Source organism: Cyprinodon tularosa, unplaced genomic scaffold (assembly GCF_016077235.1).
Source record: "Cyprinodon tularosa strain WSP-4 unplaced genomic scaffold, ASM1607723v1 ctg586, whole genome shotgun sequence".
Taxonomy (NCBI): Eukaryota; Metazoa; Chordata; class Actinopteri; order Cyprinodontiformes; family Cyprinodontidae; genus Cyprinodon; species Cyprinodon tularosa.
In genome coordinates this window covers 366,321-389,615 of record NW_024039325.1, presented here as the reverse complement: position 1 = coordinate 389,615, position 23,295 = coordinate 366,321, and the positions used below count along the sequence as shown (strand labels likewise).

At 42.6% G+C, this 23,295-nt stretch overlaps 1 protein-coding gene across 2 annotated transcripts in view; it reads left to right on the top strand.

The window, feature by feature from the left end:
- The first annotated feature begins 2,492 nt into the window (after window positions 1-2,492).
- The window catches only part of LOC119797499 (transient receptor potential cation channel subfamily M member 1-like), a 52,882-nt gene continuing 32,079 nt past the window's right edge, over window positions 2,493-23,295 (top strand). Inside the window, exons 1-6 of one of the 2 annotated variants that reach the window (XM_038306585.1) lie at window positions 2,493-2,741; window positions 15,780-15,856; window positions 18,496-18,688; window positions 18,769-18,982; window positions 19,084-19,208; window positions 19,526-19,697. In XM_038306585.1, coding sequence (XP_038162513.1) covers window positions 2,658-2,741; window positions 15,780-15,856; window positions 18,496-18,688; window positions 18,769-18,982; window positions 19,084-19,208; window positions 19,526-19,697 — 865 coding nt within the window. In that variant the 5' untranslated portion in view covers window positions 2,493-2,657. The remainder of the gene's footprint in view (window positions 2,742-15,779; window positions 15,857-18,495; window positions 18,689-18,768; window positions 18,983-19,083; window positions 19,209-19,525; window positions 19,698-23,295) is intronic. The other variant, XM_038306586.1, reaches the window with a different exon arrangement.

Genomic DNA, 23,295 nt, shown 5'->3' with positions numbered 1-23,295 from the left:
TAATAAGATGATTTAGGAATCTCGCCTCGCAGTGATGTCAGCACCCAGAGCCATGTCTGGCTCTTCGGCTCCTCCACCGGGGGCGCTATTAACCAAATAAGTATTATGATCTTATTATAAATGCAATAGGAAGGCACGGTTTTAGCATTTTTTTATTTTCTGCTTAGGATTTCTGCAAATTAAAAGCTTTAAAAAGTAATCCAGATTGTGTTGATTTTAAAGTTTAATCATCAGGTTTGTTCTTTCATGTTAAATTGAAAAAATGCTTAATATTTAATAGATTTCAAGTAAAAATGCAACTAATAATACTTGCATAAAATATTTTTTTTGTGTGTGTGTTTTTGTTTTGTTTTATGTTTTTTTTTTTTTTTCATCTCTGGACACATTTTTATGCAGCAAATGCAAGCAGGGATATTGAAAAGTTTGGTGATTCTCTGACTATTCGGGGAGCAGAAAACAATCCAGACCTTATTTAATCCGAATCACTGCAGCCTGCAAGATGGGCTCTGTCACGGTTCTATCTAGACGCTGTCCAGGTCCTGTCAGGTCCTTTCAGGGCTGTCAGGGCACTCCTCCACAGTCCAACACAGGCTACCTAGTCCTCATGAATCCCTGGTTATGTGTGTGTGTGTGTGTGTGTGTGTGTGTGTGAGAGACATGCCCCTCCCCTCCCATTCTTCCGCCCTGCCAGGATGGATTACAGATCAGCCATTGTAACCATTTCCATTAAGTGACGTCAGACTAAAACCAGTCAAAGACCTTAAGCATTAGAGCTCAGTTAATGCACCAACTGTTTTCCTTTAACTCACCAGCTGGTTCTGATGTTTATTACATTATATATTCTAGTTTTTACCAATTCAATTCTATTCAGTTTATTTCTATAGCTCCAATTCACATCATGTCATCTCAGGTCACTTTCCAGTTCACCAGATCATCCAGTCAGATTGATTCAAAGTTTTCTATCTAAGGAAAACCAGCTGATTGCATCGACTCATTGACTCTTCAGCAATCCCTCACACTAAGCATGCTTGTAGCGACAGTGGAGAGGAAAATCTCCCTTTGAACAGGAAGAAACCTCCAGCAGAACCAGGCTCAGTGTGAGCGGCCATCTGCTGAGGCCCACTGGGGTTCAAGGAGACAGAAGCAGACATAGAAAAAGAAGCATAGATACAAAAGGCAACTGTCAACCAGCTCCACAGGCGGCCCCGTCCAGGAAACACACAGCCAGGCAGACGAGCTCCGAGCCAGCTCCCATGTCAGAGGATGAAGAGAGCACATCCAGTTAGTCACAGTCAGAGAAACAGGACTACACTGGAAAACAGGCCAAGCTCCAACATCTAGAAACAAAGGTGTTGATGGCAGCAGCACAGCTGATATTTCTCTCCAGGATGGAGTCACAGCCAAACAGGAACAGACCAGATGAAGCTACTATGAGAAAAAGCAGAGAGAGCAGAACGTTAGAGATTGAACTAACAGATTCTGCAGAGTGGGAGAATAGAGATAGAATGAAGCAGAATGGCTCAGTGGGTAGCGCTGCTGCCTTGCAGCAAGAAGGTTCCAGGTTTGATTAGGGCCTGGGGTCTGTCTGCATGCAGTTTGCATATTCTGCCTGAGCATGCGTGGGTCCTCTCTGGGTACTCCGGCTTCCTCCCACAGTCCAAATGAGTGGATGAATGAAGCAGTGTGATGAAACTTGTTGACCTTATTTGTTTTACCTGAAAGTGGAAATGTGTTGTTGGAGGCCAAAGAGTTAATCTTGTAATTTCTGTCGCGGTGGTGTAACATAAGTATTTTACGTTGAGTGAGATGCAAAAGAAATAAATCACAAAAGGAAAAAGACCTAATATTCAAGAAAAAAACAATATCCATGTATGCTGTGTTCAATAATAATGCATGTTTGTATGTGTGGTTGAACTTATGTTTTAAACTGTAAGAGGCCTGGCACAACAAATAGTTCTTTTTTTTATTAGAATTTTTAATCTATGACCTTGAGTTAATTGTTTTTCTACTTTCTCGGTTGTCTCTTGTGTATTTATGGTTTTATAAATGTTATTTTATTTCATGTGTAAGAGTCACAGGAACATTAGCTACAGTTAACTGCAGCTTCTAAGCGATGAGAAACCTTTAGAAACCTTTCTGAATGAAACTTCTTTTATTGTTCTGAGTTCATCTCACATTACATTTATTTTCATCTTAAATGTCCTGTGTTAAGTTTGAGACATGAGAGCATCACAATTAACAAAAAAAGCATAAATTAATGAATTAGAATGACCGTGTTTGGGTTTGGTTTCTCCTGCAGCCACCAGGTGGTGCTGTTGGTCCAATTGATGAGCACACACATTAAAACACATTTAACATGTTGTCCTTCAGAGTTATCTCCTGCTGGAAATCCCAATGATCAACTTGTCATCTGTTGTGTTTTAGTTAAGAGCAGAAACACTGAAGGCAAAGTCTGCTAGATCAACTTTAGAGTAGATTTACCTTCAGTCATTTAGCAAAGCTCCATCCGTTAAAGAGCTCCACATTGAGCAGAGTCCACTAATCCTGATTAAAACAGGGGGGAGAGTGGGACGCCGAGACACATCACACAGAGAAGGACCAGGAGGACAGAGGTGGGGACACCAGATATATGGAGGATAATTTTATGATTCTTCAAGATGGACAGCAGAGGAAGGAGAGGAACCAATGGGTCAGTCAAACGTTCGTCCATCAAACGCAGCACGTCTTCTGGATCCCAAAGGGTAAGACCATCTGAGGAAGTGGGAACAGGTCAACTTTCATTTTCAGGCTCTGAGCAGCTAAACCAGTCTCAGCGTCTTCATCATGATGCTTTGGCTCTGTGGAGACTGTTGGGTCCACATCCTGTAAAGATGTCTTACCTGCTCCTCTTACACGAAGCCAACAAATCACTGAGGTGCAAAACTATATTTTTTTATTTTTAACATGAGCAGATTTGTAGTTGGTAGAGTGTAAACCTTTTCCCTGTAAGTTTACAGTAATTTACTGGCAGCACTTTTACCAGTAAATTACTGTATTTTATATTGCTTTAATTTAGAACTACCAGACAATCTGTATTCGAGAAAAAAATAATAATCCCCCTTCTTAAATGACCATCCCCTGTGACATTTTAATACTGAATGTGTAAAATGTCTACTATATATATATATTAACAGTAATGGCAATAATATCATCCTTTCAACAGGCTGTTGGTTTAAGAGTAGCCTGAACGAAATGAATGAAATCAAAGAAGTGTCCTACCATGACTATGAAGCTGTTGTCCCTAAAGACTGATTTATAGTTCGAAACCAGGTCGTCTGCGTATGTGTTGCAGTGAAAGCAAATAAGCCCCGCCCCCCTCTGCAGACACTCTGCTGCACCTCTCCACAATTGTAGGTGAGCGCAGACAGGAGGCCTGTGATTGGTCAAATCTACATCCGCTCTACTCTATGCGTATTTCCTGTTCGGTTCCTTACCGGCTGGTTTTTGTTTGTCTGACCGCCATTGTGGAAAACGACCGGTGAAGATGGAGCAGCTAGCAGAGCGAGGTGCGCGAGAATGCTGGGACCCTTTTTCCACCTGGATCCCCGCTCTTTTTGGCCCTCATGTCCCTCTGTTGTCGCACGAACTTGCCCCCACTTTCTCACCGCCGCGGCCGTATCTAGACCCACAGCTAGTTCCTGATTGGCCCTCTGGCGTTGTGGCGTGGAATAACATAGTTCAGACCATGCTTCAATATTGGGCAGAAATCAAAAATATCTGCGACACGCTGCTGCAGGAGGATAACCAGACCTATGAAGGGGCAGTGATAGCCATGCTAACGATGTAGGGGCATTGATAGCCATGCTAACTATGTAGGGGCAGTGATAGCCATGCTAACGATGTAGGGGCATTGATAGCCATGCTAACTATGTAGGGGCAGTGATAGCCATGCTAACGATGTAGGGGCATTGATAGCCATGCTAACTATGTAGGGGCAGTGATAGCCATGCTAACTATGTAGGGGCATTGATAGCCATGCTAACTATGTAGGGGCAGTGATAGCCGTGCTAACAATGTAGGGGCAGTGATAGCCGTGCTAACTATGTAGGGGCAGTGATAGCCGTGCTAACTATGTAGGGACAGTGTTAGCCATGCTAGCTATGTAGGGCAGTGATAGCCGTGCTAACAATGTAGGGGCAGTGATAGCCGTGCTAACTATGTAGGGGCAGTGATAGCCGTGCTAACTATGTAGGGACAGTGTTAGCCATGCTAGCTATGTAAGGGCAGTGATAGCCATGCTAACTATGTAGGGGCAGTGATAGCCGTGCTAACTATGTAGGGACAGTGCTAGCCACGCTAACTATGTAGGGACAGTGTTAGCCATGCTAGCTATGTAGGGACAGTGATAGCCATGCTAACTATGTAGGGGTAGTGATAGCCATGCTAACTATGTAGGGACAGTGCTAGCCACGCTAACTATGTAGGGACAGTGTTAGCCATGCTAGCTATGTAGGGACAGTGATAGCCATGCTAACTATGTAGGGGTAGTGATAGCCATGCTAACTATGTAGGGACAGTGCTAGCCACGCTAACTATGCAGGGACAGTGTTAGCCATGCTAGCTATGTAGGGACAGTGATAGCCACGCTAACTATGTAGGGACAGTGTTAGCCATGCTAGCTATGTAGGGGCAGTGCTAGCCACGCTAACTATGTAGGGACAGTGTTAGCCATGCTAGCTATGTAGGGACAGTGCTAGCCACGCTAACTATGTAGGGACAGTGTTAGCCATGCTAGCTATGTAGGGACAGTGATAGCCATGCTAACTATGTAGGGGTAGTGATAGCCATGCTAACTATGTAGGGACAGTGCTAGCCACGCTAACTATGTAGGGACAGTGTTAGCCATGCTAGCTATGTAGGGACAGTGATAGCCACGCTAACTATGTAGGGACAGTGATAGCCACGCTAACTATGTAGGGACAGTGTTAGCCATGCTAACTATGTAGGGGTAGTGATAGCCGTGCTAACTATGTAGGGGCAGTGATAGCAATGCTAACTATGTAGGGGTAGTGATAGCCGTGCTAACTATGTAGGGGCAGTGATAGCCATGCTAACTATGTAGGGGTAGTGATAGCCATGCTAACTATGTAGGGGTAGTGATAGCCGTGCTAACTATGTAGGGGCAGTGATAGCCATGCTAACTATGTAGGGGCAGTGATAGCCATGCTAACTATGTAGGGGTAGTGATAGCCGTGCTAACTATGTAGGGGCAGTGATAGCCATGCTAACTATGTAGGGGTAGTGATAGCCGTGCTAACTATGTAGGGGCAGTGATAGCCATGCTAACTATGTAGGGGTAGTGATAGCCATGCTAACTATGTAGGGGCAGTGATAGCCATGCTAACTATGTAGGGGTAGTGATAGCCGTGCTAACTATGTAGGGGTAGTGATAGCCGTGCTAACTATGTAGGGGCAGTGATAGCCATGCTAACTATGTAGGGGTAGTGATAGCCGTGCTAACTATGTAGGGGTAGTGATAGCCGTGCTAACTATGTAGGGGCAGTGATAGCCATGCTAACTATGTAGGGGTAGTGATAGCCGTGCTAACTATGTAGGGGCAGTGATAGCCATGCTAACTATGTAGGGGCAGTGATAGCCGTGCTAACTATGTAGGGGCAGTGATAGCCATGCTAACTATGTAGGGGCAGTGATAGCCATGCTAACTATGTAGGGGTAGTGATAGCCGTGCTAACTATGTAGGGGCAGTGATAGCCATGCTAACTATGTAGGGGCAGTGATAGCCATGCTAACTATGTAGGGGCAGTGATAGCCATGCTAACTATGTAGGGGTAGTGATAGCCGTGCTAACTATGTAGGGGCAGTGATAGCCATGCTAACTATGTAGGGGCAGTGATAGCCATGCTAACTATGTAGGGGTAGTGATAGCCGTGCTAACTATGTAGGGGCAGTGATAGCCGTGCTAACTATGTAGGGGCAGTGATAGCCATGCTAACTATTTTTGGGGCAGTGATAGCCGTGCTAACTATGTAGGGGTAGTGATAGCCGTGCTAACTATGTAGGGGTAGTGATAGCCTTGCTAACTATGTAGGGGCAGTGATAGCCATGCTAACTATGTAGGGGCAGTGATAGCCGTGCTAACTATGTAAGGGTAGTGATAGCCGTGCTAACTATGTAGGGGCAGTGATAGCCGTGCTAACTATGTAGGGGCAGTGATAGCCGTGCTAACTATGTAGGGGTAGTGATAGCCGTGCTAACTATGTAGGGGTAGTGATAGCCGTGCTAACTATGTAGGGGCAGTGATAGCCGTGCTAACTATGTAGGGTTAGTGATAGCCATGCTAACTATGTAGGGGTAGTGATAGCCGTGCTAACTATGTAGGGGCAGTGATAGCCATGCTAACTATGTAGGGGCAGTGATAGCCATGCTAACTATGTAGGGGTAGTGATAGCCGTGCTAACTATGTAGGGGCAGTGATAGCCATGCTAACTATGTAGGGGTAGTGATAGCTGTGCTAACTATGTAGGGGCAGTGATAGCCGTGCTAACTATGTAGGGGCAGTGATAGTGATAGCCGTGCTAACTATGTAGGGGCAGTGATAGCCGTGCTAACTATGTAGGGGTAGTGATAGCCGTGCTAACTATGTAGGGGTAGTGATAGCCGTGCTAACTATGTAGGGGCAGTGATAGCCGTGCTAACTATGTAGGGGTAGTGATAGCCGTGCTAACTATGTAGGGGTAGTGATAGCCGTGCTAACTATGTAGGGGCAGTGATAGCCATGCTAACTATGTAGGGGTAGTGATAGCCGTGCTAACTATGTAGGGGCAGTGATAGCCATGCTAACTATGTAGGGGCAGTGATAGCCGTGCTAACTATGTAGGGGCAGTGATAGCCATGCTAACTATGTAGGGGCAGTGATAGCCATGCTAACTATGTAGGGGTAGTGATAGCCGTGCTAACTATGTAGGGGCAGTGATAGCCATGCTAACTATGTAGGGGCAGTGATAGCCATGCTAACTATGTAGGGGTAGTGATAGCCGTGCTAACTATGTAGGGGCAGTGATAGCCATGCTAACTATGTAGGGGCAGTGATAGCCATGCTAACTATGTAGGGGTAGTGATAGCCGTGCTAACTATGTAGGGGCAGTGATAGCCGTGCTAACTATGTAGGGGCAGTGATAGCCATGCTAACTATTTTTGGGGCAGTGATAGCCGTGCTAACTATGTAGGGGTAGTGATAGCCGTGCTAACTATGTAGGGGTAGTGATAGCCTTGCTAACTATGTAGGGGCAGTGATAGCCATGCTAACTATGTAGGGGCAGTGATAGCCGTGCTAACTATGTAAGGGTAGTGATAGCCGTGCTAACTATGTAGGGGCAGTGATAGCCGTGCTAACTATCTAGGGGCAGTGATAGCCGTGCTAACTATGTAGGGGTAGTGATAGCCGTGCTAACTATGTAGGGGTAGTGATAGCCGTGCTAACTATGTAGGGGCAGTGATAGCCGTGCTAACTATGTAGGGTTAGTGATAGCCATGCTAACTATGTAGGGGTAGTGATAGCCGTGCTAACTATGTAGGGGCAGTGATAGCCATGCTAACTATGTAGGGGCAGTGATAGCCATGCTAACTATGTAGGGGTAGTGATAGCCGTGCTAACTATGTAGGGGCAGTGATAGCCATGCTAACTATGTAGGGGTAGTGATAGCCGTGCTAACTATGTATGGGCAGTGATAGCCATGCTAACTATGTAGGGGTAGTGATAGCCGTGCTAACTATGTAGGGGCAGTGATAGCCGTGCTAACTATGTAGGGGTAGTGATAGCCGTGCTAACTATGTAGGGGTAGTGATAGCCGTGCTAACTATGTAGGGGCAGTGATAGCCCTGCTAACTATGTAGGGGCAGTGATAGCCGTGCTAACTATGTAGGGGTAGTGATAGCCGTGCTAACTATGTAGGGGTAGTGATAGCCGTGCTAACTATGTAGGGGTAGTGATAGCCGTGCTAACTATGTAGGGGTAGTGATAGCCGTGCTAACTATGTAGGGGCAGTGATAGCCGTGCTAACTATGTAGGGGCAGTGATAGCCATGCTAACTATGTAGGGGCAGTGATAGCCGTGCTAACTATGTAGGGGTAGTGATAGCCGTGCTAACTATGTAGGGGCAGTGATAGCCATGCTAACTATGTAGGGGCAGTGATAGCCATGCTAACTATGTAGGGGTAGTGATAGCCGTGCTAACTATGTAGGGGCAGTGATAGCCATGCTAACTATGTAGGGGCAGTGATAGCCATGCTAACTATGTAGGGGTAGTGATAGCCGTGCTAACTATGTAGGGGCAGTGATAGCCGTGCTAACTATGTAGGGGCAGTGATAGCCATGCTAACTATTTTTGGGGCAGTGATAGCCGTGCTAACTATGTAGGGGTAGTGATAGCCGTGCTAACTATGTAGGGGTAGTGATAGCCGTGCTAACTATGTAGGGGCAGTGATAGCCATGCTAACTATGTAGGGGCAGTGATAGCCGTGCTAACTATGTAGGGGCAGTGATAGCCGTGCTAACTATGTAGGGGCAGTGATAGCCATGCCAGTCCAGGGACTGACCCCAGTTCTACTGTAAGGTGCCTTGGTCAAGGTCAATGACCAGCGTACCGGACATGTAACAACCAGACCATGCATAACGCTTTAGGCTAATACAAGTTTTTTTTTTTTTTTTTTACGACTACAGCGTATAATACGGTCCGATTCTTCAGTAAACTATAATCGTTTTGCGTAGATGTGGTTTTCTTTTCAGACATTTATTTGAAATTTAACGATTCATACCTGCTGGAGATATTTAGAAACCAAAACAGTTAACAGGGTTCTCATTTCATATCAGAGTGAGGAATAAGAGCAAAAGTAATTTCTAGTTCTTATGAAATTAATTTCAGGGACTTTATTTATGTTCATCAGAAATTTATTTATGTTCATCAGAAAGCAACTAAAGATAAGAGAAGGAATCCACAACATTTTCTTTTTTTCTGCTCTCCTTCCGGCAGCATGTCCACCGATCTGTTCAGCTTTCATTAGCTCCATGTGATCTTTTGCACCATTCTGTCTGCCGTACCAATGGAAACAACAATAAAGCAGCTCTTTATAAAAACAAATATTTCCAGTAAACAGCATTAATATCAATTAAAGCCCTAATAATCCAAATCCTATGACCTCAGCCACTGGCCCTGTTTATTGATGCTGGGAATGGATCCTTCAGACAGACTGAAGGTCAGAGAGGAGACAGACTCGCTGACAGATGTTCTGATCGACCATGAGATGCTCAGCAGGACTACACTGCTTGGACTAAATAAATAAAAAAATGCCACTTTGGTTTAACTAAGGAAATAGGTGAGCCTCCCATTGGTTAAATACTAAATAGGCCATTTGTCCGGTTTCTGCCCTCTGCTTGGGTTTATGTTAAGTTTCTTTGTATTCTGTATCTTTGTAGTTTATTTCTACCAGTGTTGAGTTTATTAGTTACCCTCTGTCGCCCCCTTGTGCTTTTTTTCCTTTCCTCTTGGCTTCCTCCTAGTTGGTTTAGCTCACACCTGCTTCCAATCTGTTGATTAGCCTGTCTGGGTTCAGTCTCCCAATATATACACCATTTCTGCAGTCACTCAGTGCTGTTTTGTTCTGTTAAGGGTTGAGTGGAGGTTTGTGAGGACTCAAATGCAGAGACTGGGAGGCAGAGGGGAACTGTGCAGATTTAATGGAGCAACTAAGGAAAACTCGAAAAACACAAAGAACCCAAAAAAAACAAAAACTTCAGGGAAAACTCACATAGGAAGCCAGAATCAAGCATAAATTATTGAATAAATAAATAATCACATCCTGTGATCATGGAAAAGATGTTAATGTGTTTCATAAGAGACAAACCATCAGCATTAGGAGATCACTAAAACTACCAGAACTGGGTTAACTGCCCAACACTTCCAAACCTGGAAGGACAGAGGGGACCTCTGGTCTTTAAGGAAAAGTGTGATAAATGATCGTGATTGGGTATCGCATTAAAAAGAAAAAAAAAATCAAATTGAAGAAAAAGAAAGGGTAGAAATTCAGCTCTGCAGGCCAGTGGCGGCTGCTGCTCTCTGAAACAGGGGGAGGTTCAATGTCGTTAAATAAATCCAAACGTCACGTACATTAATAAACGTTAAAACAGATCACTGCATTGTTAAAATAGCTGTTGTGAAGCTCTGAAATAATTAACTCCAGAAACCAGTTCAGACCAAGATGACTGTTCTGACTGAATGATCACTTTTTCAGTCAAAAAGCCTTAAAGGTACACTATGCAACCGGTGTTGATTTTCCAGCGAGGCTCCCCCCAGAGGGCGAAAGTAAAAGTGCACTGTCGTAAATATGCTCAGCTGTTCTCCTGGTTTCTCCGTCAAGCCAGGCGCGGTTGTTTTGAGCTTAGCAGACAGGCGAAAGCTTGCCCGATGTTCACCCGTGTACGACTCCTCTCTCTGTCCGGAGCCCTTTTCCTCTTTCTTGCCTGCTCCGACACGGGCTTTCGCTGTTTTCTCGCTGGTTCCGCCATGATAACTGCACAAATATCGCCACTGCGCTAGCAACGAGCATGCTTTTAACTGGGGGCGTGTAGCAGTTCTCGCCGTAAAGCAAGACCGACTCTCGCGAGACTTCTGAGCCTGTGGGTGCGGGCCGAGGGCTCCTGCAGTTGCAAGTGCAGTATTTCCCCCACAGACCACCAGGGCGGCCGATTAAATGACTCATTTAATCATCCAAAACGTTATGGAACACATTAATTAACTGAAAAATTTTGCATAGTGTGCCTTTAAGTATGCTTTAGCCAATCAGCAATGAGCAGCAAAGCTTCACAACCCACCCCTGCTCAATAGAGATTTAGCCAGGCTGGGACTGGTAATCTGTGATAGCGGCATTTCCCCGGTGGGTCGGTCCTAATGTCAGTGTGCAAGGGCCGGCCCTCCTTAAATCATAGTGGCTCCAACACTTCCTCTCCGGCTGAAGCTCCTACCTGTGACAGTAAATACCTGAAGGAGCTGAAGCAGTAATCCAATATTAACTCCCGAAATGATGCATGCAGTATATATAGCCCTTCCTTCATGCTCATCCTTGTGACGGTTGGAATATGGTGTCATTTTCTATTTCTTCTAACTGTAAAATCCTTGCAACAAACTAAATTATAATACAACTAAGATGCTTTCTTTAAACCAAACTACGATGTTCCTCGATGTTTATGTTCGAATATTTTGCAAAAATATGTTGCAGTGCATGATGGGGTTTTGCATCTAGAGGCTTTATTATAATGTAGCCTTCCTTGGATTGACTCTCCTCAGAGTTTTCCTCCCTTCAGCTACGTCCAGGTTTAGTGCCTCCCCCCCTGGTGTGGAACAGCTTTCACTGCTGGAGGCTGTTTAGTGCCTCAAACCTTCCAAAGAAGTTGTTCAGTTCATTTAGGAAGTCAGTGTTTGCTGCATCTACCGGGGGGGAGGGTGTGCTGTAGTCTGTGATCATCCCAATGCCTTTCCACATCCTCCTGGTGCTGCTGGCATCGTGGAAACGATCCTGGATCTTCTGGCTGCGGTTCTGCTCGCTGATCCGATGGTTTAAGTTGCCACGCGTTCTTCTCAGAGCCTCTTTATCAGCAGACCTGAAAGCTGAGTTCGGTGCTTTTAGCGATTTGCGAACCTCTCCATTTATCCTGGGTGGTTGGTTGGCCCAGGTGGTTGATGTTCTTTTTGATGAATTTTTGAATGATTTTGAAAGTGCAGATTAATGAGCAATGTACTCATGAAATCAGGCACATTTGGGCATGTATTTAATGCAGTTTAATGACCATATTTATGAAGTCTGAAAATGCATATCATACCAATAATTTACTAAATTTACAGGAGAGGTTTAAACCAGGCATACACTGTACTATATTTTGAACTTTTCGGGTCGATTCTTAAATTTTTTCTATCGGCAGAGTTTCAGCCTCATCGTGCGTCTGGCGAGGTGTAGTATTCAGGAACGGCCCTTTTGAATGGCTGCTACTGTAAAGCTCTAAGCCTCCACAGAATAAAAGGACTGTCTTCAGACCCATATGTAAGCATCACAGACTTATGTTTTAATAAGTCCTTGAATTTCTTGTCTGATCTTCAGCCAACTTCCTGTTGAGATATCCTGATTGCAGAAGCCTGGCAGAACTTGGTGTGATGAGTAAATTGGACCTAGACATCCAGCAACGTTTTTAATCACATTTAAAGTATAATTAAACAAGTTGCATGGCGGGTCTTAGACCAGGGCCAACAGGGACTAACGGGCCAATTGCTTCTGGCCACTGTGCCAAAGACATAATACAAAATAAAATGATAAATAGAACCATAAATAAATTATGATTAAGTTGTTGCACTTTTAGCTTCAATTAAACAGCTCTTTGGTTCACTTAATATATCAAACGATGACTTTTGCGCAGTTTTTTATTACATTCTTTTGTTCCCTGATGGGTCCCCTGCTAAATTTGGTCCAGAATGTCAGTGAGAAAGGGGCTAATTAATTTATCACTAAGAGACAGGTTCGTTAAGATGGGTATTTCCTCTGAACAGAGGTCTCAAGTAGCAAAGTACAAATACTTTGTTACTGTACTTAAGCACACTTTTTAGGTACCTATACTTCATTACTTATTTTTATTCCTACTGGTGTGAAATTACATTTTCACACCAGTATCTGTTCTTTCTATTCCTTTCATTTTTAAATCAGATGTTACTCGTTCCTCTTGGCTTTGGTTTAATGTTTCTAAATCTTTATTTCCCGTCATGTGCTCCATCCAATGCAGATCATTGGCTCCGCCCACATCTAGTGAAAACTAGTGTGATTGGATGAGTCATAGAAGGCAAACACTCATTGGTTAGCTAAAGGAAATCATCAGAAGCCAGCAGGTGTTCTTCAAACTGCTAACGTGAATTGTCTATGCCATGCTACAATGTGGGATTCAGAAAAAGATGCTGAAATGTCTGAAAGGTCAAAACAGGCGAGAGCGTATCGGGAGACGGAGACCAACCAGACCTCCCTCGTCCTTGGCCCTATCTCAGAGGATTTATAGAAATAGTCCAAAAATTTAGCTTTCAGTTCATATAGCGGCATCTGGCTGTTTTTTTAAAGGTTACTTTATATTTTCATACTTTAAGTAGTTTTTGGAGCACATACTTTTTCACTTTTACTTGAGTAAAGAGGTCAAGTTTAGGGATGCAGGATATAATCGGCCCCCTATCGGTATCGGCCTTAAAACTGAATATCGGACATCGGCCACCCCACCGATATTTAACCCGATATTTGATCAGCTTCTGAGTTTCTAAAGTCTAAAAAAAAAAAAAATACTACTTCTTCTTCTTCTTCCTCAAAAACTTCTTTTTTACAGACTTAAAAACTTCTAAAGACGAGGGAAAAAATATTTATCCATTAAAATATCCCAATATCTTCATATGCTGATATATTGCCATTTAAAAACACCATATCAATCTCTTTTACTAATGAAATATTGCTATATGTCATCGTTATGCTACGAAATCCCCCGAAAATTCACCAAATGTTGCCATATTTTTATATGTTGATATATTGACGCGGTATCGATCTATTTTACTAACAAAATCTCACAAGAATTTGCAAAATATCACGAGAGTTTGTAACAGAACGATTAAATTTAACCAGATTTTGAAAGTAAAATAGATCGATACCGCGTTTTTAAAAATCAATTTTAATATCAGCATATGAAAATATATTTGAGTATATTATTTTTCAAAGTGTCAGAAATGGATAACAAAACTGCTATTTTCAATGACTACTTATTTTTGTCCAGCTTTAACATCGGTATCGATATCGGTTATCGGCTACATGAGTTTTAAAATATCGGCATATCGGATATTGGCCAAAATCCCAATATCGTGCATCCCTAGTCAAGTTGATACTTCAACTTTTACCAGAGTGTTTTTTAAACTCTAGTATCTATACTTCTACTGAAGTAACAAACGTGGGAACTTTTGACGCCATTGCCTCTGAATAACTTCATTAAGTTTTAGTTTTTTGCTTACTTGATGATTTGAAGCATTTTAGTGACAAAACAGAATAAATCTACAAAGAAGTGAACACTTTTTCACAGCTATGTGATCCAGAACTAATTTGTCTGAGGCTAAGATGGAAATAGAAATCTTCAAAGATCAACCTTACTCTCAGAAACGGGGCTGAACAGCTCAGGTACAGAGAACCTTCCTGGATGCAGTAATGAGACCAGCTGATGTGTCAGCAGAACCTCAGCATACAGAGACCTGATGCCCACCGTCTGTTCTGAACAGGACCTGCTTGATTCCAGATATTTACGTGTCCTGTGCATCATTTCATGATTTGGTCTATGTGGTCGTGTTGTTTATGTCTGCTGGTGATGGGGGCGCTGAGCTGCCCTTCAGGACAATGGATTGCTCCTCAGATCATTTGATCTTCACTGGAGTTCTTCTGATGTTCTTATCTATATCCATCAGAGATATTCAGTCCAGTCGGATCAAACTCATCCTTCTGTTCATCAGCTGCAGGTCTCATCTGGTCACATCTGGATGGAAGAGACCGGAGCACTTTCAGGTCAGCAGTTCAGGGTTTAGAGGCTGAAGTTTTTTTGGATGATTTCGTTAAGCAGATTTGTGCACTTGGAGCTCAGAAACGCTCTTGTGTTCCGAGTAAACAGGTCATGAGACTCTCAGAGTCATGAGACCAGCTCCAACAAAGAGGCCAGATGCCTCACATGGTGGTCACATGAAGCTGCTCAGCTACATTAAGTCAACTGGTCCCAAAGTTTCACCCAGATTCCACAGCCAGACTCAGAGCTTCACAGACCTGCAGCTGCTCCAGCAGACAGAAACCAACCTTCTCAGACCTTCAGTCTGGTCTGCATAGAACCACAGAGGGCTGCCCCGGCGGCCCGGGTTCGACTGCACAGGAAGTCAGGAGGATCGGTTGGATGTGGAGGGAACCACATGGATGTTTCTTTTCATCTGAGCTGAGCGTGGAAGCAGCACAGAGGTTGGTTTGACATCCAGTCAGTAAGAAAACTTTAATGGTAAAATTTTTATAATCCAGGTCTAAAACAGAGGATTAAAAAAAAAAAAAAGATATATCTAGATATATCTAGATATATATATACATTTAATTTTTTTAGGAAAATTGTATGAATTTACTCCATCTTAAAGTAATAATTCAGCATTAGAACGAAATCTATCCAGGATTTAACCCTTTAGGAGGAGCAGCCCTGTTTCTGCCCCCAGCCTCTGATAGGTGATATGGGAAGAATATGATGATGATGATGATGATGATGATGATGATGATGCTGATGATGATGGTCTTTGTTCACGTGAAAAAGACAATAACCCTGCAGGCCATGTGCCACTCAGACGGTAATCCTCCATCATCGGGAGTGCAGAGATTTGATGAAGTGCAGGAAGTCAGTCAGTGAGGACCATGCAGGGTTAAACACACAGGAATCAGAGCTTTAACGGGCAGCTCTGTATTTCTCTGTGCAGGAGCAGGATTAAGGTTCAGATTAAGAGGAATTAATGAATGAAAAATGGAAAAAATAAAAACTTAAACACCCAGAAATTAGCCCGATCCTCTCAGCAGTAACTCTAGTGTTTATAATGTTTAAACTTAATGGAGTTGTGCTGTTAAAAACCGAGCAGCAGATCCGTCTCCATCTGCGTAACTGAGCAACAACACATTATAATCTGCTTTATGCACGAATGTTTCCTCTTTAGGTTCACAGAGCCTGGATCGAGAGAACCTTCCAGAAGAGAGAATGCATCCAGATCATTCCCAGCAAAGATGCCAGCAGGTAAAACGATGCCACCAAAATGTTCTGGACCACTTTACATGAAGGCTCCCTTATAGACGACTAATAATCAATTTACAGAAAGGTTCTAAATGAATCTGTAAACATGTTATAACTTATTAATAGGGATTTATTTTGCACTAACTAAGGGCAAACAAGAGACAGTTCATTGTCAAGCTAAGATGTCCAACTATAGATTTCATTCAGTGTTTATTATTTGCAACATTTCACTTCAAATAATAACCAAAATATTTTAGCATGCATGTGTTGAATGTACAATAAATGCTTATAAATGTCTATAACATTTTTACAGATGTGTGGGGTAACTGTTGGTCAGTCGGCTGACAGCTGAGCAGGCATCGGGTCACATGTTTGGGATTTTCTGCGATGTATCTGCTTATAGCAGCCATGACCAAGGAAGGAGTTAACTCTCCCATTCAGAGAGAAGGAGAAGAGCAGAATTTCTGTAGAAAGAAGAAACCAAATAAGCTTAACATCCTCATGAGGGTCTAAGTCTTTGGCTTTATTTCTTCCGGTCGTTTTACTGAATAAAGCGACGGAGACCTTTTCTGCAGAGGAAAGGATTTATCATCCTGAAACTTCTACTAACTAAAGGTAGAGCTTAAAACCCAACAAGTAAAATTAAACACCTTGACTCCTTGTTTTTGAACATCAAAATAATTCCCCTTGGTCAGGGTACTAAAGCACATCCTGTTACATCAATGTTCACCTAGAAACCCAATGCTAACATGCTAAGAATGCCCATAAAGCCAATGACAGGACTTGTCAAAAATTTCTCCAGCCTCATGCAGATAGAAAAGGGGCCATTTTTGTGGAAGACTCAGTGGGAATTAAGACCACATGGGAGTAATTTGTCATCAGATCCAATCTGCATTAAGGGTTTGAGTGAATAAGTCAACAGTCATCTGATGAAGATCCTCAGTCATCCAGGTCATAATCAATTCCGTAAAAGTTTAAAAAACAATCCACTGGACTTGGTTTCCAAGGTTTGAAGACGTTTCACGGATCCAGACATTTGAATTGAGAAAGCTTCCTGGAGGGGAAGCGAAACATCTTCAAACCTTGGAAACCAAGTCCAGTGGATTGTTTCTTAAACTTTTACAGAAGTCAACAGTCATTTAAAAATGACAGTTTCTCGGGTCCATCAGGATCTAGAATGCAGTACTGCCGTCCTTTATTGTCCGGAGTTCTTCATTCTGTATATAAAACCAGCAGATCTCCCAAGATCTTACAGTGGTAAGAGTCCAGACAGCAGGAGCTTTTCCCAAACTGCTGCTCCAGAGTCCTGCCAACACCTGGACCAAACTACTTCTTAAATCAATGAACTTTTTCCTTCTTAGTAGATAGAATTACTTTCTTACCTTTTAAAATTCTACTGTTGGTCCATAAAGCGTTCACTGATTTTGGGTTGAAACATGTTTTAAGTTTCTGCTCGGGTTGGAGGCATTTAGACTCCCCAGGTCTTACAGCGGTAAGAGTCCAGACCAGAGGTCACGGGTTAGCGGACCGCGGTCCGGATCCGGATCCACCTGCTGCCTAATCTGGACCCAACCTGATTTAAAACATTTATGAATTATCCCAAGTTGTCTAACTTCACCTGCCCCTCTTCTCCTGTTAATACGGTAAAGCGTCCGGCTCCAGGCTGCACGTGATCCAAATTAGCCAATGATTTTTTTTAAATAATTTTTTATTTAAAAATTCATCAATGCATAAACACCTCATTTTATTTCAGTGTTAAATTCTGTTTAAAGTAACAGATCATTAAAAATGTCTCCAGACCTTTACTGGTTGATGATTCTCATTTTTTGGACGCTGCTGATTGGTCACTCCTGCCTTAAATCGTAGCTCCTACCTGCTGTTCTTAGCTCCTTTTACCTTTTGCAGGGCGAACAATGACACTATCCAGGGTAGGAAAGTATGGAGTCAGAGAGGGGGAACAATTATTGTAAACTTAATTGTTGAATTATTGAAACCTCAAAAATACAAGTTGATATTGAATGTCCAGTTTTTACTTATAACCGGAAAAACTATAAGAAACGATTATAAAATAATAAGAATTTAATCTAAATTTTTCCCCTCAGCTTAAAAAAACTCCTAATTCAGTTTATTATTTTAATTACAGTTATTCTTTTTATTTCTTTTCTTTATTGCAGTTTTAGATTTAAAATTTTCAGATTCATATCCATTTCTTTCAGTCTATTTTCTTTAGTTAATTTAAGAAAGTAGTTTAATTTTTTTTATTTAAAAATTCATCAATGCATAAACACCTCATTTTATTTCAGTGTTAAATTCTGTTTAAAGTAACAGATCATTAAAAATGGACCTTTGCTGGTTGATGGTTTCTTTATTCGGCCCCCGCTTATTTTTAATTGGTGACCCCTGGTTTAGACATTACAGTAGCAGCCATTCAAAATGGCCCCTCCCCGTAAAACGCCAGCAAAATGGCCGCCCATATTCCTCTAACTCCAAGGGAAATCCCCTCCAACTTCCAGCCACTGGAGTGACCCCCTCTGGCATATTTTTTTTACTGTGACTCCACCCTTTCACTGAATGACAGGTTTTGAATCGCCTTGTCTTTGATGGACCTTCATACATATTCCTTTTTATTCTGCTGTGTCCAGGTGCAGCTGTGGTCAGCTGGTGGCACAGCACCCCCCCATCCCAGCAGGGGCAGGTGAGGAAACGGCCCAGCTGGTTCAACTGGACGTCCATCCTACAGAACGATGGAGTGCCTTGAAACACACGCAGACGTCCGCCACCGACGCCTACGGGGTACTCGAGTTCCAGGGAGGCGGACATGTCAACAAAGCAATGGTAGTAGGAAACCCAGCGGTTCTATTGGGACAAACATGTAGGAGATCTGACAGAGTTTTCCTTTCATATCCCTCCTGCAGTACATCAGGGTCTCCTATGACTCCAAGCCAGACCCTCTCCTCCACCTGATGGTGAAAGAGTGGCAGCTGGAGCTGCCTACATTGCTAATCTCCATCCATGGAGGGCTTCAAAACTTTGACCTTCCCCCCAAACTAAAGCAAGTCTTTGGAAAGGGGCTGATCAAAGCTGCTGTCACCACTGGAGCCTGGATCTTCACAGGTGGAGTCAGCACAGGTACAGCCATCAGTTGCTATTAGCCAGCTCGTCCTATCAACAGCTGTGCTTTTCTACTCTAAATCCACCCCTCTGTTAACGCTTCCTGTTTGGTGTTGCAGGAGTGATCCGTCATGTCGGAGACGCTCTCAAAGACCATTCATCCAAGTCCAGAGGAAAGGTCTGCGCCATTGGTATCGCACCCTGGGGAATTGTTGAGAACAAAGAGGACCTGATTGGGAGAGATGTAAGAAAAGTCTAATTGATTGATCATAAACATAAGTGATTCATACAATAAATACCAAACAACGGTGACAGTTCTTGGAATTCTTCTGGCCCACATTGTATTGTGTAAACCCTTAGGTGAGTCATTACAAGTTAGGTGGCAACCTTCTTTAAGGCAACTAGGTGAGAGATTCCGTGATGAAGCATTTAACAATTTACTTGCAAGAATACTTGCCATTTAGCAATGGCAAGTATTCTATAAGGAGTTATAGGAATTACTATGTCGAGTTACGTTGCCATGACAACTTCTTTTAAGACAGAACCGTCGCTGTTTTTCAGGTGACATGCCCCTATCAGACCATGTCCAACCCACTCAGCAAGCTGTCGGTCCTGAACAGCAGCCACTCACACTTCATCTTGTCTGACAATGGGACGACGGGCAAATACGGAGCTGAGGTCCGCCTTCGCCGGCAGCTTGAAAAGCACATCTCCCTGCAGAAGATCAATACACGTGAGTCGGGTGACTCCGAAACAGCCCCAACAAAAGTCATCTGCTCATGTGACCAATCATGTGACCTGTGGGTTTCCCTTTGTCATCCTATGCCTGGTGGTGTCTGTAAGGCAGGGACAGCAAAGGGAGGCTCAGCTGTCACCTCTTACTACCGATCCCCAATAACCAGGACAGCCAGACACTGACCAAAACCAGTAAAGGTTACGCAACGAGCCCAGTCCACCAGAGAGAGACAAAATACTGCAGATCCACCCCATCCCAATAAAATCAGATAACAATAAGCATATATTGTGCAGTAGTGTGGATGTTTGAGTGTGTGGCTGCAAAGTAAAGATAATAAAGCTTACAGGAACAAAAACAACGAAAGATTATGAAAAATAGCAACATTTTACATGTTAATCTTACAGCAGAAGAGAAAAAAATCCTTTAAAAGAAAATAAAGTTTTTGGTTATTAATTATATTAAAAACACATTCTGGCAAAGATGCGAAATATTCAGGTTAAAATAGGAAAAGCAGCAGGTTTACAGAAAGATAATAACCGTGTGAAACAAGAAGAATGTAGAAAAACACTTTCACCTTCAGATGAGGTGAAAAAATCTATTTAGTCAGTGACATCATACAGATAAACAAATTTTTTTCGCACCTTTAGTTATTTCCTTTATGTTATTTAACACTTAATTTGAAAAACTTAGTCTGTCACCTAAAATGCTTCCTGTTAGGAGAAGATAGAGTGAATTTGAGTCTGATCAAACTCAAAATGCAAACTCTGCAAATATGGATTAAATTCACAACAATGTCTACTCAAAATATAAGAAAGTAATACCAAAATTCAACTCCAGGTTAAATACATTCAGTTAAAACTCTCATTTAATATGTGAAACTCAGCTAAATTTAATAGATTTATGAAAACTGCTAAAATTGTTACCAATGAAATGATGCAATGATATCACTGTTAAGGATGGATTTATGTTTGAGGACCGAAGTTAATCTTGAAGAACTTCAAAAGAGGAAAAAAAAATGTTTTTAAACTACTCTGATGTAAAGTGCTAAAACAATTCAGAAAATAAATCCAACATTCATTGATTCTAAGTGTCTGATTTAGTCAAACATTCTGGGATCAAATCCTGATCCATCCATCCATTTTCCATCATGCTTATCCCTGCTGGGGTAGTGAGGGAGGGGTGCTGGTGCCTGTCAATGGAGGTGAGGCGGTCCACCCCGGACAGGTCTCCAGTCCATCACAGGGCAACACAGAGAGAAACAGGACAAAAAACCATTCAAATTCACACCTAAGGAGAATTTAGAGAAGCCAATTAACCTAGGAGTCATGTTTTTGGACTGTGTGAAGAAGCCGGAGTACCCGCAAACTCCATGCTGAAAGCCTCGAGCCAGGAATCGAACCCAGAACCTTCTTGCTGCAAGGCAGCAGTGCTACCCAATGCACCACTGATCAGCCAACATCCTGATCTTCTTTTTTAAATAGTGATAGAATGGTTCCATCGGGTATCTGGTCCTTCAGGTCTCTAATAGGATGTGAATGATTCTATAGGGTATCTGGTCCTTCAGGTCTCTAATAGGGTGATAGAATGATTCTATAGGGTATCTGGTCCTCCAGGTCTCTAATAGGGTGATAGAATGATTCTATAGGGTATCTGGTCCTTCAGGTCTCTAATAGGGTGATAGAATGATCCTATAGGGTATCTGGTCCTTCAGGTCTCTAATAGGGTGATAGAATGATTCTATAGGGTATCTGCTCCTTCAGGTCTCTAATAGGGTGATAGAATGATTCTATAGGGTATCTGGTCCTTCAGGTCTCTAATAGGATGTGAATGATTCTATAGGGTATCTGGTCCTTCAGGTCTCTAATAGGGTGATAGAATGATTCTATAGGGTATCTGGTCCTTCAGGTCTCTAATAGGGTGATAGAATGATTCTATAGGGTATCTGGTCCTTCAGGTCTCTAATAGGGTGATAGAATGATTCTATAGGGTATCTGGTCCTCCAGGTCTCTAATAGGGTGATAGAATGATCCTATAGGGTATCTGGTCCTTCAGGTCTCTAATAGGGTGATAGAATGATTCTATAGGGTATCTGGTCCTTCAGGTCTCTAATAGGGTGATAGAATGATCCTATAGGGTATCTGGTCCTTCAGGTCTCTAATAGGGTGATAGAATGATTCTATAGGGTATCTGCTCCTTCAGGTCTCTAATAGGGTGATAGAATGATTCTATAGGGTATCTGGTCCTTCGGGTCTCTAATAGGGTGATAGAATCATTCTATAGGGTATCTGGTCCTTCAGGTCTCTAATAGGGTGATAGAATGATTCTATAGGATATCTGGTCCTTCAGGTCTCTAATAGGGTGATAGAATGATTCTATAGGGTATCTGGTCCTTCAGGTCTCTAATAGGGTGATAGAATGATTCTATAGGGTATCTGGTCCTTCAGGTCTCTAATAGGGTGATAGAATGATTCTATAGGGTATCTGGTCCTTCAGGTCTCTAATAGGGTGATAGAATGATTCTATAGGGTATCTGGTCCTTCAGGTCTCTAATAGGATGTGAATGATTCTATAGGGTATCTGGTCTTTCAGGTCTCTAATAGGGTGATAGAATGATTCTATAGGGTATCTGGTCCTTCAGGTCTCTAATAGGGTGATAGAATGATTCTATAGGGTATCTGGTCCTTCAGGTCTCTAATAGGGTGATAGAATGATTCTATAGGGTATCTGGTCCTTCAGGTCTCTAATAGGGTGATAGAATGATTCTATAGGGTATCTGGTCCTTCAGGTCTCTAATAGGGTGATAGAATGATTCTATAGGGTATCTGCTCCTTCAGGTCTCTAATAGGGTGATAGAATGATTCTATAGGGTATCTGGTCCTTCAGGTCTCTAATAGGGTGATAGAATGATTCTATAGGGTATCTGGTCCTTCGGGTCTCTAATAGGGTGATATAATGATTCTATAGGGTATCTGGTCCTCCAGGTCTCTAATAGGGTGATAGAATGATTCTATAGGGTATCTGGTCCTTCAGGTCTCTAATAGGGTGATAGAACGATTCTATAGGGTATCTGGTCCTTCAGGTCTCTAATAGGGTGATATAATGATTCTATAGGGTATCTGGTCCTTCAGGTCTCTAATAGGGTGATAGAATGATTCTATAGGGTATCTGGTCCTTCAGGTCTCTAATAGGGTGATAGAATGATTCTATAGGGTATCTGGTCCTTCAGGTCTCTAATAGGGTGATAGAATGAATCTATAGGGTATCTGGTCCTTCAGGTCTCTAATAGGGTGTTAGAATGATTCTATAGGGTATCTGGTCCTCCAGGTCTCTAATAGGGTGATAGAATGATTCTATAGGGTATCTGGTCCTTCAGGTCTCTAATAGGGTGATAGAATGATTCTATAGGGTATCTGGTCCTTCAGGTCTCTAATAGGGTGATAGAATGATTCTATAGGGTATCTGGTCCTTCAGGTCTCTAATAGGGTGATAGAATGATTCTATAGGGTATCTGGTCCTTCAGGTCTCTAATAGGGTGATAGAATGGTTCTATAGGGTATCTGGTCCTTCAGGTCTCTAATAGGGTGATAGAATGATT